Consider the following 17,864-nt stretch of genomic DNA (forward strand, 5'->3'; position numbering starts at 1 on the left):
ATGACTGGCATGGAGTGTTTATTTTGGTGAGATGGTGGGGAGAGGGAGGAATCCCCCTTTCAGAGGCTTGTGTGGTTTCAATCTCACCATGACATATAAAGACAAAAGTATGACTTATTATCCAACTTCCTGCGTGGGGCAGATGGAAAAGAGGACGCAATGACAACCAGTTGTCATAAGTCAAATGAAAATGAAAATGCAATATGGCTACCCACCAACTTACATCTATGAAAACTGAGGAAACATTGAGATGAAGAGTCCATGTTTGTACAATATTCATGTCACAGAAAATGAAAAGACTAAATATAAGTAAAAAATGATGACAATGATGGTGCTGATGATAATTGTGCTGATGGTGACAATATTGATGGTGATGATATTATTGGAAAAGAATCTTGGTCCAACATCTTGGTGAGATTCTATACTTTGTCCAAGGTCATTGGATTTTTCAAATGCCTTATAGCAACTTACAGTTGGGGTTTTTTTTAGGAGTTAAGGCTCCTGTTCATAATTATTCATGTACTAGAGGTCTGGTGCATCATATACGTGCACTGGGAGGAGGGTAATGGCCTGAGGGAGCATCTGGTAATCCCAGTGAGCCTAGTGGCTGTGGACCCACCCTCTGAGAAGCTCCTCCCTCTGTGGGAGCACTACTCATCCTGGTCTTTCCAGCAACACCCCCACTGTGGGAGTGCACTGACCTTTAGGGGAAAGTTCCTATTATATGTTTAGTGTCTGTCCCCTAGTAGTCAGCGCATCACAGAGATTGGTCATTCTGCCATTCAGCTGTTGGGCTTTTATTATATAGTATTTTCTACAATGATGTAAGCTGTCACTATAATTTTCTCTATATCCTTCTAGGGCATTAATCTTCTAATATCCGCATGAACTGAGAAATATCCACTGTGACTAATTCTATTCTACAAAACTAGAAATACTTGCCAAAACTTAGGTAAGAAAAAGATATGAAGACAAAAACATTAGAATGTTTCCCGTTATCTTTATGCAGATGGCATGATCTTGTACATAGAAAACTCTAAAAACTGCACCAGAAAACTTATGAAACTAAAAAGGAAACTTAGGAATCATATAAGGTACAAAACCAACACAAAAATGACTTGTGCCCTGCACAGTCTCTACAAAGTGTCTTCATCACAGTAGAAAATATGTGGAGCTGTTTCAGGAGAAAGTGAGGGGAAAAAAAAAAACTTGAACTGAACAAACAACAAGGAGATCACAAGTTAATGAAACAACAATCCTAGACATGTCTGTCCTCAGTCTTGGTTAATCTCCTTTCATGTTCCCAGGTATCTTTCCCCTGTGGCATGCAGTCAAGTGCAAAATCCAGTTAATGCCCATCATGTGGAAACACAGTGACAGCGGTTCCAATGGACAATTGCAGACATCAGTTTCCCAAGAACTGAATTATTCCTAAACTGAATTATTGCCTAAACTGAATTATTCCTAAAACATTATCCCCATCTTCCCATAAACATACTGAGATGCTTCTCTATCCCATTTTATGAAACTGGATTTACAACAGAGTCTATAGAATGAACACAGCAAAAGAGCCAATGCAGCTGCTACACATCCAGCACCAAATTCCCCTGTAGGATTAGGACCCCAGAGCTCTGTCTATGACAGGGAGTCATTGTGAGCCCAGATGCAAACCTCCTTGAGGGTGACAGCAGGGCTGATAACACTAGACCGAGGAAACTGGTCAATTTCCTTCCATCATCATTTAAACATATGAATGATTCTGAGTTGTGTGCATGCATATTTGTAGAAAATCTATACTAATAATAGAGGAATATACAAATTGTCCAGGATACCATCAAGGTAACATTAACAACTGAATAGCAAGCTGTGTGGGGCTAGAAGGCCAGCAGGGGGAGTTAGTGAGGGATGACCAAACAATTAAACAGCAGACTGCATGGAGTGACCAGAATGGCAGGGGAGTTAGTGAGGGATGACCAAATGACTAAACAGCAAGCTGTGCAGGGTGACCAGGGGGACATTTGGGGGACCAGGCTAGGAGAGGAGGCAGTGAGGGACAAACAGGCCAACAAGGTGGGCAGTTTGGAGTGAACAGGCAAGCAGTCAGATGAACAGTTAGGAGCCAGAAGTCACCGATTGTGAGAGGGATGTCCAACTGCCCGTTTAGTCCCGATCCCCAGGGAAGTGGGACATTCCTGAAGGGTTTTCAGATTGGAGAGGGTGCAGGCTGGGCTGAAGTAACCCCTATCCCCCGTGCACGAATTTTGTGAACCAGGCCATCAGTATTTATATAAAATTAGATTAAAAAATTTAAAAATTATGGATCTTGAGATTCAGAAATGGTTTGAACAAATGATGATTCCATTTATACCTATTTGAAAGATACACAAAAAGTTAATGTGTAACCTATTCATTTAGTCCACCATTTCTTCTTATCCTCTGAAATTTTAGGCCATTCTTTGACCTAATTCCAATGTGGTTCATGACCCAGGTGGTCCCTAGTCCCTGACTTACATACTGAGTGAGATGAAAGGAAGACATACCTGAACAGGGGGCTCTAGAATGACATGGGTGGCCCGACCTCAAGCCCTACACTTACAGAAAAGGCTGTCCCATATTCAAATTACTATTCAAGCTCATGGGTAAATCCTCTTCTGGGTTGTGCAAGCTCACAGCTCTTTCCTCACACAGGGCTGAGGTCTCTGGGAAGGAAGAGCTGTGGTCTAGAATAAGATAAGACTGCTGGGCCTTCTCCTGTGCCTGGTGACAGTGACACAGGTGAGGATATCAGGGGTCAGACAGGGGTCATGGCATGGCTGTGACTGCAAGTGACTGACAGGGACTGATGCTTCTTGCTCCCAGGTGTCCTGCCCCAGGTGCAGCTGCAGGAGGCTGGCCCAGGACTGGTGAAGCCTTCACTGACCTTCTCCCAGTGGTTATTGCTGGAGTTGGATTTGCCAGCTCCCAGGGAAGGGGCGGGAGTGGATGGAGGCGTATAAATCATAATAGAACCCTCTACTATAGACCTTCCTCAAGAGCCAAACATCCATCTCCAGAGATTTGTCCAAGATCCAGTTCTGCCTTCAGCTGAGCTCTATGACCTCCAAGGTCATGCGGTGTATTACTGTGAGACATAGTAAGGGAAAGTGTCAGTGTGAGCCCAGACACAGACCTCACTGAGGAAGAGGCTACAGACAACAGGGGTGCTCAGGACACTAGGAGCCACTCCTGATCAAGAAGCCCAGAGAAAATCCCAGAAGCAGGGGCAGAAGGAGGCCGGGAAAGAAGGGCTTCCTGTTGGGAGCAGGGATTTCCTCTCAAGCTTGAGTGTGCCTCAAGGGATGATTTTGTTTCCTCTGTGGCTCTAATTTCCTGTATTTTCACTGCATACTTCAGAGGAAGAGGACACATTGCTATTGGTAGATGACATATGGCAGTGACTGGAGACTGTCATTCACCAATATGACACTGTATATAGAAACCTGTAAAGAATCAAGCAATACTTTTCTAGATTTAATAAAAAAATTTGGTAATGTATCGGGATACAAAATTAATAGCCAGAAAATGGTGCTATTTTTATACATTAATAATGAATTCTCAGAAAGAGAATCTTAACACACAACCCCATTTATCATTGCAGCAAAACCATTAAGACACATAGATATAAATTTAATCTAGGGTGTAAAATAGTTGTACTCAGAAAAGTACAGGATGTTAAAAATAGATATAGAAGATGGCATAAACAAGTTATAGAATATACCATGTTCATGGATTGGTCTAATTACCTTCATTAAAATGCCCATATTACCAAAACCAATCTATAGATTCAATGAAATTCCTATTAAAATGCCAATAGCATACTTCTCATATCTAGAACAAATACCTTAAAAATGTATATGAAACCAAAAAAGAATGCAATTAGTCACAGCAATCTTGAGAAAGAAGAAGAAATGGGAAGAATCACAATACCAGATATAAAATTATTCTGCAAAGCAATGGTATTGAAAACAATCTGATATTGGTATGAGAACAGGGATATATATCAATGGAGCAGAGCAAACTCCAAAAATAGACCCAAACTATTATGCTTAATTAATATTTGACAAATAAGACAAGAGCATACAACGGAGTCAAGACTGTCTCTTCAATAAAAAGGAAAATTGGACAGATATATACAAAAAAATGAAACTAGATGATAGACTTGCACTATAAACAAGAAAACACTCAAAATGAATAAAAGACTTAAATATAAATTGTGAAACTATAAAAATCATAGAAGAAATCATTGGCAGCAAACTCTCAGACATCTGTCATACCAGTGTATTTACAGATATATTTCCTAGGGCACTGGTGGGCAAACTGCAGCTTGCAAGCCACATGTGTCTCTTTGGCCCCTTGAGTTCTTAGCAAAGGCCAGCTTAGGAGCATGCTAATTTTGTTAATATTAATAACAATGTACTTACTTATATAGTTTAAGTTTTAAAAATTTGGAGCTAAAAAGAAATTTCAATCATTTTACTTGTTATATTTGGCTCAGTTGACTAATGAGTTTGCTGACCACTGTCCTAGAGTAAATAAAACTAAGAAGAAAATAAACAAATGGGACTACATCAAAATAAAAAGCCTCTGTACAGTAAGAGAAATCATCAACAAAATTCAAAGGGTGCTCCCGGCACCAGAGAACATATTTGGCAAAGATACATGTAATAAAGGATTAATATCCAAAATATATAATGAACTCATACAATTTGACCAAAGGAAAACAAACAATCCAGTTAAAAATTGGACAAATTACCTAAATAATTGATAATTCTTCGAATGGGATGTACAGATGTCCAGGAGACATATGAAAAAATATTAAAAGCCATTGATCATCAGAGAGAAATGCAAATTATAAGAAAATGAGGTATCACCTCACACCTGTCAGATTGGCTACCATAAACAAATCAACAAATGGAAAGTGCTAGCAAGGATATAGAGAAAAGAAAATTCTAGTGCACTGCTGGTGGGAATGCAGATTGGTGCATCCATTAAAGAAAAATTATGAGTTTTTTTCTAAAAACTAAATATTGAACTTCCATTTCACCCATTGATTCCACTTCTAGGAAGATATCCTAAAGGATCTGAAATAACAGTCAAAAAGAATGTATGCACCCCTATGTTCATAGCAGCAAAATTTATAGTAGCTAAGATCTGGAAACAGCTCAAGAGCCCATCAGTAAATGACTGGATAAAAAAACACTCACATTTATACTGTGGAATATTGTGCAGCAATAAAAAGATATCTTTCAGACAGCATGGTTTTTGGATGGACCTGAAGAGTATTATGCTAAGCAAAATCAGCCAGTCAGAGAAAGACAAGTATCACCTGGTCTCACTCTTATGTGGAGTAAGGGACAAAATAAACTGATGAACAAAATTGCTCCACAGACCTAGAAGGATTGAACAGACTTCAGAATCTCAGAGGGAATGCAGTAGAGAGTGGGTGGGTGGGAAGAGGTAAACCAAAGAACATGTATTCATATGTGCATAAACCATGGACACAGAAAATAGGATCTTAAAGGCCTGTGTCATGGGATTGCGGTGGGTGAGGAGTCAATAGGGGTAGAAGGAGACATATGTAATACTTCAAAAAATAAATATATAATTACAAAAAAAAACAAAAACCCACCACAACAAATGATTGAGGCATTGTACACTCAGATTCCCACTGAGGATTGTCCCTGTGTTCATCTTATTTTAGGTGGGGTCAGCTATGAAATACTCTGCCCATGAATATGCAAAAGAGAGGAGGCAGACCAGGTTAAATATGGGTAAGTCTGTGCCCTGAGGGCATCGCCCACAGCCACATCCTCCCCTACAGAAGTGCTCTCAGCACAGCCTTCACCATGGACTGGAACTGGAGAATCCTCTTCTTAGTGGCTGTGGCTACAGGAAAGGGGATCCCCAGTCTCTGGGCTGAGGAGGGGACCAGGGAGAGTCAAGGGGAATTTCCATCCACTTTTGTCTTCTCTCCACAGGTATCCACTCCAAGGTGCACCTGGTGCAGTCTGGGGCTGAGGTGAAGAATCATGGGACCTCCATGAGGTTCTCCTGCAATGATTCTGAATACACCTTTACCAACTACTGGATGCACTGGGTATGATAGGCCCCAGGATAGGGACTTGAGTGGTTGGGAAGGGTTTACCCTAATAATGGAAAAACAAAATATTCACAGAAGTTCCAAGGCAGAGTATCCATGATTGGAGATACATCCCTGAACACAGCCTACTTGGAGCTCAGCAGCCTGAGAAAACAACTGTCTTACTGTGCAAGAGACACACCTTGATGGGAAGTCAGTGTGAGTCCAGACACAAACCTCCCTGCAGCAGAGGCTGTGACCATAAGAGGGTGCTCATGATCCTTGAACACAAGGACCATCCAAAGAGCAGGTGCAGTTGGAGGTTTGGGCTGGTATCCTGTGTGATTTTCTCTTCATGTCAGTTTCCCCCAGGGAACCTCTTGGATTCCTGATTCTGCACTTACTTCTGATGTCTCTGAGTTAGAAAAGTCTGTTATAAACAGATACAACTTTCTCCTGTGGGCAAACAGCAGAGACTTTCCTTTGGACAGGCTTGTGCCCCAAAAATAATTATCTAATCTCCTGACCCTCATCACCTAAACCCAACCATAGGCTCTGCTGACTGGACAGTGCAGCTCAGCCCCACATAGCTCAGGGCCCCAGCAGCAGGACAAGAGCATGTAGGACAGGGAGGCACCAGAGACATGTTACCCCAAAGTTAGACAGGAAATACCTTGTGGTGAAAGTCATTGACTTGTCATCATGGTCATAGCACCAAGGTAGGTGACACCAGGCAGAGTCAGGGGGACCCACAGCAGCTTGGTACAGGTGTCCATGCTGATGACAAACACACACCGTTGGGCCTGGAATGTTTATTATGCACATGTTAAAATCTCTGGGAGGCACAGGCAAGGCCCTTCAGGATAGCAAAGCTCCTTTGATGGAGCCAGAAAATGAGACTTACTTGGGAGTTTTATTTGTAAAGGATGTGAGGGGAGGGGAGGAATTCTCCAAGACACTTGTGTGGTTTCAATCTTACATTGACATCTAATGACAGAACCATGATTTCTTATCAGATTTCTTGTGTATGGCAAGTGTACAAGTGGAAAAAATAAGCCATCCTTTTTCAACAGTCAAACAAAAAATAAAATAGAGTATGGAAACCTGTTTTATTTAACAACTATACAATATGAGCAAAAATTAGATTAATTGTTATTATGTGTGTTCAAATACAAGATCAACAGAAAATGAGAAGAATAATTATAAGTCAGTAAATGATGAGGATGACGGTGATGGTGATGTAAATAGTGAAGGCGATGATAGAATTGGACAAAGATCATCGTCCAATGTCTTGATGAGAATCTGTAGTTTATCCAAAATCAACAATTTTTAGAATTCCTTGTGTCAATGTAGAGTTGTACTTTTGGGGTTCCAATTTCTCGATGACATTGAAAGAGGAGAAGCCTGTCTTATTTTCCTATAAAAAAAAAAGTCATTGTGTGTAGACAACCACCATGTCTACATGAAAATAAGAAAATGATGATGATGATGGTAATGTAATTAAGACGATGACAGTGGACTAAAAAATTGTTGACCCAATGAAATATAGCTCTTCATACAGACACACCATCATTATGGCTCCTGCATTAGGGGTGTCCACTCTTCTCTATAATTGTTCTGAGTTTTCATAAATGTGACCCCAATGAATTATGCAGATTGGGTGATTAAGGGTGAGACCAGATCAGTAATAACCCCAAAGATGTCAAGTGTGTCCCTCAAGATGACCTGAGAAGCTGTTACCTTCTAGAAAAGAGGCAACGTGAGAATGTGCATGTAGGAAGCAGGGATCACCACCAGGTTGCATTTACAGGTTCCTTACTTCTCTTAATCCATGCCTGCATGATCATTAACATTTTTATTTCTAAAAAAACTCATGTTGTTAAATATTCAGACATTTACTATGATGAAACAAGCTGTCTCATGCCCTGCACTGACTTCCAGAACTTCACTGAAAAAAGGTATTAAGCCCATGTGTACAGTAGCTCTGTGTCTGTGAACATCAGTCATATCACTGTCATGTGATTCAAAACAAGTCCAGCTTACTCCCCTCATTCAGTTCCATAGTCAAGTCCAGATTTATGGGTATTTCCCAGCAGCACTCCCCTCTGGTACCAGAACCTGTTCCAGTCCCTATGGCTGTTGTAAGCAATCAGCATGGAGAGTGGAGGCTCATAATTTTCTGGGAAGTTCTTTGTGAAATCACCCAATAATAACCATTAAAGAAAATATTATTAAATTAGATTTGATTAAATCTAAAGACTTTTGTCTTTTCAAAGATTTCATTGAGAAAATGAAAACATAAACATAAACAAATATAAGAAAAATACTTATACAAATAATAGAAATATGAAAATTGTATAAGACATCATCACATAATGACTAACCAATCAGGATGGGGTCAGGGCCGAGGCAGAGACCTCTCAGCACACCTTAGTCTGGAGTCCAAAGGGCGCAGAGAAGACGGGAGAGCAGATAGACAATTAGGGGAATCAGGCCAGGAGGGGAGAGCAGTTAGGCAGTTAGGAGGATCAGGCCAGGAAGAGAGAGCAGTTAGAGGGATCAGGATAGCATGGGAGAGAAGTTAGGGCCATCAGGCCAGCAGGGGAGCAGTTAGGAGTATCAGCCAAGCAGGCAGTTGAGCAGTTACGAGTCAGTGGCTCTGGATTGCAAGAGGGATCTCAGATTGGAGAGGATGCATAATTAACTGACCCTTCTTGTGCATGAATTTTTTGCACCAGGTCTCTAGTTATTAAGTAATATCTCTTAAATGAGAACATATAAATTACACTTTAAAGATGTTATATGTTTGTGGGAGAGCCCAGCACACTGTGACCACAGTGACTTCCCCGAGGAAGAGTAGAAGGAGGCTGGAAGTGAGGGATTCATCTCAGGGTTGGTAATTTCTTTATGATGAGAATTTCTGTGGTAGGAATTCTCTTCACTCACCTCTCTCTGGACCCAAACATCACTAGTAATACTAGACTGAGGAAACAGGTCAATTTCCTTCCAACATCATTTCTACATATGAATGCATACTAGAACATTATCACTGCTTTTATTTCTTGACCTTTGTTCTGTTAAAGACATAATTCTTTCTGATATAACTATAATGGGGTCTCTGCAATAGGCTATGAGCTTGCATACTAAATAATTTGCACACAAAGCTATTGACACCATCAAAAAAATTCTTAAATTAAGAATTATATGTCTTGCCTGCCTCTGTTTGTGAGGTAGGTTCTCACATCAAAATAACATCATTAATTTAGGACATTGAGAATGGTTGCATTTTATCTTTATTTTTTTCATAGCGGTAGGAATTTACACTAATAAAAGAGAAAAATGCTAATTGACCATACCACCACTATGTCCCCAGCCAATCAGGAGTGATATGCAAATTAAGCCAACAGAGATGGTGGGTAAATTTGCATATGCAGGAGGGGCAGGCAGTGCCTGATGACATCAGTAGGGTCCAATCTGCTAAGGGGGACTGGGCAGGCAGGGTGGGCAGCACCTCATCCCATCCATGGGGTCCAGGCCACCATTGGGAACTGGTCAGGCCAGGTAGGCTGCACCTGACAATCGAAGACCAGGCAGGCAGGGTAGGCAACGCCTGCTGCCGTAGGTTCCAGGTCGCTATTGGGGACCCGACATAGGGGGATGGCCAGTGTGTCTGGGATCACTGTCTCCCCCGGGGCTGCCTGTGGACACCTATGGAGGAGGCTGGGGTTGAACATTTTAATTAAAATGGTATGCCTGTGCCTTGACCCACTGTGCCCCATCCCTGGAGAAGAGAAGGCAGTGGGCAATTAGCAGGCACCAGGGCTTAGAAGGGACTGAGGGAAACCTGCAGGCATGCTACCAAGAAGAGGTCTTCTCCAAGTCCTATCTCTTTGCCATGCTAAAGGACATCCACACCCAGTACAAGAGCAGGCTGCCAAGAATATGAAGAATGCAGAAAATGGTAGAAGAGCTGCTTCACTATGCTGACCAAGAGCACTGCCAAGAACACTTACGGGGTGCACGCCACCAAGTACAAGGTGTCTGAAAGTGCACCTGCTCAAGGCCAAGACCGTGGAGATCAAAGGATGCTGGGACATGAACAAAGCTCTGGGAAAGCAGCTGTGAGAGCTGGAGGATAAGCAGAACACCGAGGTTAATGCTATGCAGAACACAGCCAACAAATTAAAAAATGAGTTGAGAACTACAAAGAGTGAAATGGCATAATATTTAAAAGAATAACAGGAACTCTTCAATATGAATATGGCTTTGGACATTGACATTACAGCATACATGAAACTCTTGGAAGGTAAGGAGACCAGGCTCAGTTTCACCAGTGTGGGAAGCATAGCTAATGGCTACTCCCAGAGTTCCCAGATCTTTAGTTGATCTGCCTAAATTGGTTTACAGACTAGCTCCTACTTGATGTCAGCTTGTTCCTTCCCTTCTTAATACACCAGCCACGTCCAGGAGGATCAGATTGAGGTGGAGGAGACCATTGAGGCTGCAAAAAACGTGGAAGCTAAGGATGTAGCCCCTTCTGAAGTAGAAGCTGAAGAGGAGGAGAAGGAGAAGGAAGTGGCTGAGGAAGAGGAAGGAGAGGAAGAGGAAGAAGGTGCCAAGAAAGAATTTGAGAATGCAAGGGAGGAAGAAGGAGTTGAAGGTAAAGGTGAAGGAGATGTCCAAGAAGCTGAGGATGTAAAGATAGATAAAGGTGCTGGGGAGGAGCAAGCATCAAGAAGAAAGATTGAGCCTCCCTTTCCTTATTTCTATGGCTTAGGGATATCTGAATTGTAAAAGGCTGGTGTAGAGATGGATATATTACCTCACTAGGGACAGTATTTTTGGAAACACACTGATCCATGAAGAAGACATTCAGGTATCAAATCCCAGAGCTGGTCTAGGTGGCCCCATGACATCCAAAGGTGGGCTCACAACAACGAGTGTGTCTTTTGGGTTCTGGTTCCTGAGAGGGAGAAGCTCTGTCTGCACAGAGCTCAGGGGCCTGGCATGGGAAACGCATCTTCAACAAGGATTAGGGGTTGGACCCTCTTATGGAGCCTAGTCTCTATGTCTTTCATCTTCCCTCAGGTGGGGTCAAGACCTAAGCTTTGAAATATGCTGCCCCTTGAATATGCAAAAGAGAGGAAGTAGACTAGGTTACATATGGATAAACCTGTGCCCTGAGGGCATCATCCAAAGCCACACCCATCCCTACAGAGGTGCTCACAGCACAGCCCTCATCATGGACTGGATCTGGAGAACCTTTCTTCTGATGGCCTTGGCTATAGGTAAGGGGCTCCCCAGCCCCTGTGTTCAGGGGGCAACAGGGGGAGTCAAGGGGGATTTCCACCCACTCCTGTCTCCTCTCCACAGGTGTCCACTCCCAGGTGCAGCTTGTTCAGTCTAGGGCTGAGATGAGGAAGCCTGGGTCCTCCATGAAGGTCTCCTACAAGGCTTCTAGATACACCTTCCCCAGATATGATATAAATTGGGTGAAATAGGCTCCGGGAAAAGGCTTGCAGTATATGGGCTGGATCAATACAGAAAGTGGGACACCTACTTATGCCCAGGGATTTTCAGAAAGATATGTCTTCTCCATGGACATCTCTGTCAGCATGGCCTATCTGCAGATCAGTGGCCTGAAGTCTGAGAACATGACCATGTATTACTGTGCAAGACACAGTGAGGGGAAGTCATTGTGAGCCCAGGCATCAACCTCCCTGAAGCAGAGGCTGCAACCTCTAGGGAGCGTTCAGGGTCCCTGAACATAAGGATCATCCCAGCAGCAGGTGCAGTTGGAGGTTAGGGTTGGTTTCCTGTGTGGTTTCCCCTTCATGTCACAGTTCCCCTCAGGGAACCTCTGGGTTCCTGATTCTGCACTTACCTCTGAGTTAATAAAGTCTGCTGTAAATAGAGACAATACTCTAAAGTGGACAAAAGGCAGAGGGTCTCTTTCAGACACTCATGTCCCCAAATGACAATTAATCATCTAATTTTCAGACCCATGTCACCTAATCTCACAAAAGGCTCTGCCGACTTAATGATGCAATACACCTGAATGCTGTACAGCAGCAGCCACAGGTACTTGAACCCAAAGCTAGAGGTTAAGAACCCAGGTGGTGAAGATTATTGGTGTATAATCATGCTCACAGCATAAGGAGTAAGTGACTCCAGGCAGAGGCATAGGGAACCACACCAGTTTGGTACATTTGCACATACTGATGATAAACACAGACACCAAGGGACAAAAAATGTTTATTATGCATATCAATGAAATCCCTGAGAAGCACAGGAAAGGCCCTTGAGGAAGTTAGATGTGCTTTAATGGAGCCAGAAAAGGAGACTTATTTGGACTTTTATTTTGGAGAGGTGATCAGGAGGGGGAGGAATTCTGCTTTCAGGGGCTTCTGTAGTGCCTGTTTCACGATGACATCTAAAAGGAAAACTATGATTTCTTATCTGATTTCCTGTGTGTGGGGGGACGGGGGGAGGAGCAGATGGAAAAGGGGCAGCAATGAGCCATAAGTTGTCAGAAGTCAAATGGAAAATAAAAGAGTATATGGCTCCCCATTTTACTTACAACTATGAAAAATGACCACAAATTGAGATAAAGTGTCCTTATGAGTGTACAAAAATCAGGTCTATAGAAAATGAGAAGAATAATTAAAAGTAAGAAAATGATGGTGATGATGATGATATCAATGATGATGGTGATGGTGGTGATGGTTATGATGATGATGGTGGTGATAGAATGGAAAAGGAATCTTGGCGCAATGTCTTGGTGGGAATCTGTTACACTAGATCATTTGCTCCTTTGAAGGGCTGTGTCTACATACAGTTTGACCATTGGTGTTTTAATCTCCCAATGATATCTGAAGAGAAGATGTCTGCTTTCTTTTCTGAGTAAAAGTCATTGTGTTTGGACAAACACCATCTCTACAGAATATGAGAACAATTATAAACAAGCAAATGATGATGATGTTGATGATGATGATGATGATGATGATGATGGAGCTGGACTGAGGCAGGGGCCCTGGTCCAATGAAATGATGGCTCCTCACAGACACACCATCATCATGGATTCTCCAGTGAGGGTTGTCCACTCTTCTGTGTTGAGAGACTTTATAAATAGAGACTCAATCAAAATATGCAGTGTGGGTGATTCATGGTGTGACCATGTAATGACCACAAAGGTGTCCAGGTCCTAACTCCCTATGCCAATGAAACTGTTACCTTCTAGAATAGAGACACTGAGAGAATGTGCATGCAGGTAACAGGGAATCCCATTTCCACCAGTTTGCAATGGCAGGTTCCTTATTTCTCTTGATTTCTACTTGCATGTTTTTTCTACTTCCAACAAGCTCTTCTTCATAATTATTCTGGTATTTCCTACAATGATACAAGTTCTCTGTATCATGCACTTTACTTCTTTCTGGGCCTTCACTGGAGGAAGCTTTAAACACATGTGTCTAGGCCTGGAGCATCCAGGCCCGGAGCAGCCAGGCCTAGAGCAGCCAGGCCCAGAGCAGCCAGGGCCAGAGCAGACAGGCCCAGAGCAGCATCATCCAGGCCTGAAGCAGCCAGGCCCAGAGCAGCATCCAGACCCAGAGCATTCAGGCCCCGAGCAGCCAGGTCTGGAGTGTTGTGGGGTTGAACCCTAGGTTCAAAATGAAAGGAAAGAAGGAGCAATGCAGCCAATTCGGGAGCCAGAGTGTTATGTCCATCATCACAATGGACTCAGAGAAGCTCCTGTGTCCCTTCACCCAAAAGGACTGAGAGTTGCCCAGACAACAGCAAAGTGGGAGAAAAAAACTGAAAGCTACGCAAGGGACTGAGGTGCCAACATGGAGTCATCTGAAGAAATTAAAGACAAGTGGAAGCTACTTCTTTAATCATGTTCCTGCTCATGCTAGCATCGGTTAGCTCCCAGTCTTCTGCAAAGTCTTATGCAGCAAGTCCAAGGACTCTGAGCAAACTACACCAGCAACAAGAGACTCATTTAGTAGCTAAAATATTAATATGTTCATAATTCTGATTTTTCATTTTGTTGTTTTGCATGGCATTGTTGTTATTATTTAATAGCCAGAGTTTTGCTCTTGACATTCAAGTTTTAAAAATAACATGTATGTAATTAAAAATAAATAAATAAAAATAAAAAAATGAAGACATGTGTCTAATAATTCTCTGATTTTAAAAAGCAACCATATTTATATGCTGTGACTCAAAACAAATCTAACACCCTGAAAAGGTGATACAAGGGAATTTACAAAAAAATGGGTTACAATGTACAAGGACATTTAATAGAATATTGAAATGCTCATTTAGTATGATCAAGTGGGATATCATCTTAGAATGAAAGGATGGTTCATGGCACATAAAACCAATAACTGAGCCAAACCTCATCCATAGAATTAAAGACAAAATATATCATCATAAAAATAGATAGAGAAAAGAAAAAGTAAAAATCCATTCATGACTAAACTGTAAACAAATTAGTTATAGAAGGTATGTGCCTCAACATAACAAAGGCCACATTAAAGAAGCCAACAACTAGCATAGTACTAAACACAGAAAATTGAACATTGTTCTCCTAAATATCAGGACAACAAAGAGTGCCCGTTGTGACTACTTCTATTCTACGACACTAGAAGTGCTTGTATGAAAAATTAAGAAAAAGAAATAAAACTATATCAGAAAAAAAGTTAAAATGTTTTTCTATATCTTTATGCAGATGATATTATCTTGAACATAGAAAAACCTAAAAATTGCAACAGAAAACTGAAGAAGTTAGAAAGTAAATCAGGATCAACATAATGTTCAGAATCTATAAACAAATGGCTTGTGCCTCTGCACACTCTCAACAAAGTTTCTTTATGACTAGGAAATATGTGGGGCTGTTTCAGAGGAAAGTGAGAAAAGAAAACTTGAAGTGGCTAAACAAGAAGATACAACCAAATGAACAAGAACCCTGGAAGTGTGTGTCCTTGGTCCTGGCTAATCCCCCATTATGGTCAAAGACAGCCCCCCCACAATGTGGCACTGAGTCAGGTGCATGTTCAGTTGACCCCCACCATGTGGGACATAAGACAGTGGCCCTAAGCGTCACATTGCTGACATCAAGTTTCCAATAACAATATTTTCATAACCTAAACTTAATTATTCCTCAATAATTACCCATATCTTCTCCTAAATAAACCTGGTCATGATTATTTTCTTCTATATGCTAATGGATGAAACTGGATCTACCACCAGAGACTAGAGAATAAATGCCACAAAGGGGCAGTGTAGCTGCTACAAGTTAAGCACCAAACTCCCCTGAAGGAATAGGACATTGAGCTCTGTCTGTGTCTCTATAGTTCATGCTTCTGACTCCCAGGAAGCCAAACAGATGCTCCATTCTCCCCCTACTTGGTCCACTTGATCTAGGCTCACACTCTGGTCTGAGTTTATCCTCTGATCACTTTGTGGAAATGCTATCAGATGGAACTTCCTGTTTCCTGAACATGAAACTCCTGCACTTTTGTCTTTCTATAGTTGTTTTCTCTTGGTTGTCATTACTGATGACTGTCAAAGGCATCTCTCATGTTTAACCTTCTATTTTTCTTTTTATGACAATTTTATCTCCTGGGTCTTTGTAAAGGTCTCCTGGAGAATTTGGGTCCATTGGGAAAGGCACAGGCCCAGATGTGGGGAGTAATTGTTAACAGATATGCATCCTTGGACATGTCACACTCTGGGACTATGTCATTTACATCAGAGCCCAACCCCAGATATCCTTATATAGCAGGAGGATATGCAAATAAGGCTCTGTCTGCTAATAAAAGCCAGCCCAACCCTGATCCTTGCAACTCTGCTACAGGAGCCCAGCCCTGGGATCCCCAGGTGTTTCCATTCCCTGTTCAGGACTGAACATAGACCACTCAATATGGGGTTTGGGTTCAGATGGGTTTTTCTTGTTGCTATTTTAAGAGGTAATTTATAGAGAGCAATAGACACTGAATATGTGAGTGGACATGAGTGAGAGAAACAGTGGATGTGTGAGAATTTCCTGAACTGAATATTTTTGTGTTTGCAGGTGTCCAGTGTGAGGTACAGCTAGTGGAGTCTGGGGGAGGCTTTGTGCAGCCTGATGGTTCTCTGACCCTCTCCTGTGCAGCCTCTGGATTCACCTTCAGTAGCTACTGGATGAACTGGATCCGCCAGGCTCCAGGGAAGGGGCTGGAGTGGATTTCTACTATTACTCATACTGATGGTAGCACATACTATGCAGACTCTGTGAAGGGCAGATTCACCATCTCTAGAGATAATGCCAAGAACATGCTGTATCTGCAAATTAACAGCTTGAGATATGAGGACATGGCCATGTATTACTGTACAAGACACACAGTGAGGGAAAGTCAGTGTGAGGTCAGACACAAAACTCCCTGCAGGAGAGGCTGTGACCATCGGGGGGTGCTCAGGGTCCCTGAACACAAGGACCATCCCAGCAGCAGGTGCAGTGGAGGTTTGGGATGGTTTCCTGTGTGGTTTCCACTTCATGTCACAGTTCCATCATGGAACCTCTGGATGTCTAATTCTATGCTTACCTCTGACTTCTCTGAGTTAGTTAGAATGACTTAAACTTCTTCTAACACCACTTCTTCAAAACAGACTCACCCAGGCCATGGAATTTTGTGGAAGAGACACACTCAAGGGGCCAAAGAGCCACATGTGACTCGCAAGGCACGGTTTGCCGAAAACTGTTAGAGAGTAATACTGTCCACACCACCACCACCTTGATCAGCCCCTGCTGCCCTCCCATCCTGGCCTGATCACCCCTAACAGCCTTTGCCTTGGCCTTGCCACCATGGCTTTGTCCAGAAGGATGTCTGGAAGATCTCATGATCTAATTATCATATCATCCTTTTATTAAGATGGATAGGATATGACATACTACCACAATTATAACATATCTATCAGTATTACTCTATGAGAATATGTACTTCATATGATAGAAAGGTATCTAATACATTACTTTGCATATGTTGTAAGTAGTAGGAAATACTGTATTCATAGCAATAATATACACCCTGTGACTCCCCTTCCTTATTTGGAAATGGTTCTCCAGTTCTTTGAATGTTCAACCTGGGCTTGCTCTACCAGTGTCCACTGGCGGCCCGGGAGCAGGCAGTGACCCAGAGATTCTGGACACCCCTGGCTACCCAAGACCCCGATCGCAATCTGGACCCCTTGGGTGGCGTTAGGTGCTTCCAGCAATGCCTGCCTGGGTCCCTGCTCATGGCTTGTACCCCGTGAGTGACATTAGGCACTGCCTGTGCTGCCTGCCCTGGTCTGTGATGGTGGCTTATTACCCTGCTGGAGGTGTCAGGCACTGCCTGCCCCACCTGCATATACAATTTTTTTAAAAAAATACATTTTATTGATTTTTTTACAGAGAGGAAGAGAGAGGGATAGAGAGTTAGAAATACTGATGAGAGAGAATCATCGATCAGCTGCCTCTTGCACCAACCCTACTGGGGATGTGCCCTCAACCAAGGTACATGCCCTGGACCGGAATCAAACCCGTGACCCTTCAGTCAGCAGGCCGACGCTCTATCCACTGAGCCAAACAGGTCTCGGCCCCACCTGCATATACAAATTTACCCACCATCTTTGTTGGTTTAATTTGCATGTCACTCCTGATTGCCTGTGGTCATAGCCTAGCAGAGGTACTGTCAATTAGCATATTTTTCTTTTATGTGTGTGT

The 17,864-nt window shown here is 42.5% G+C and overlaps 1 gene segment (V, D, J or C); it reads left to right on the top strand.

The window, feature by feature from the left end:
- LOC118727608 overlaps positions 1 to 17,864 on the top strand; it is a 36,147-nt gene that overhangs the window by 11,782 nt on the left and 6,501 nt on the right. The window contains 1 exon segment of the V gene segment in view: positions 16,194 to 16,611. Coding sequence covers positions 16,194 to 16,611 — 418 coding nt within the window.

The sequence above is a fragment of the Pipistrellus kuhlii genome, unplaced genomic scaffold (assembly GCF_014108245.1).
Source record: "Pipistrellus kuhlii isolate mPipKuh1 unplaced genomic scaffold, mPipKuh1.p scaffold_m20_p_25, whole genome shotgun sequence".
NCBI classification, from domain to species: domain Eukaryota; kingdom Metazoa; phylum Chordata; class Mammalia; order Chiroptera; family Vespertilionidae; genus Pipistrellus; species Pipistrellus kuhlii.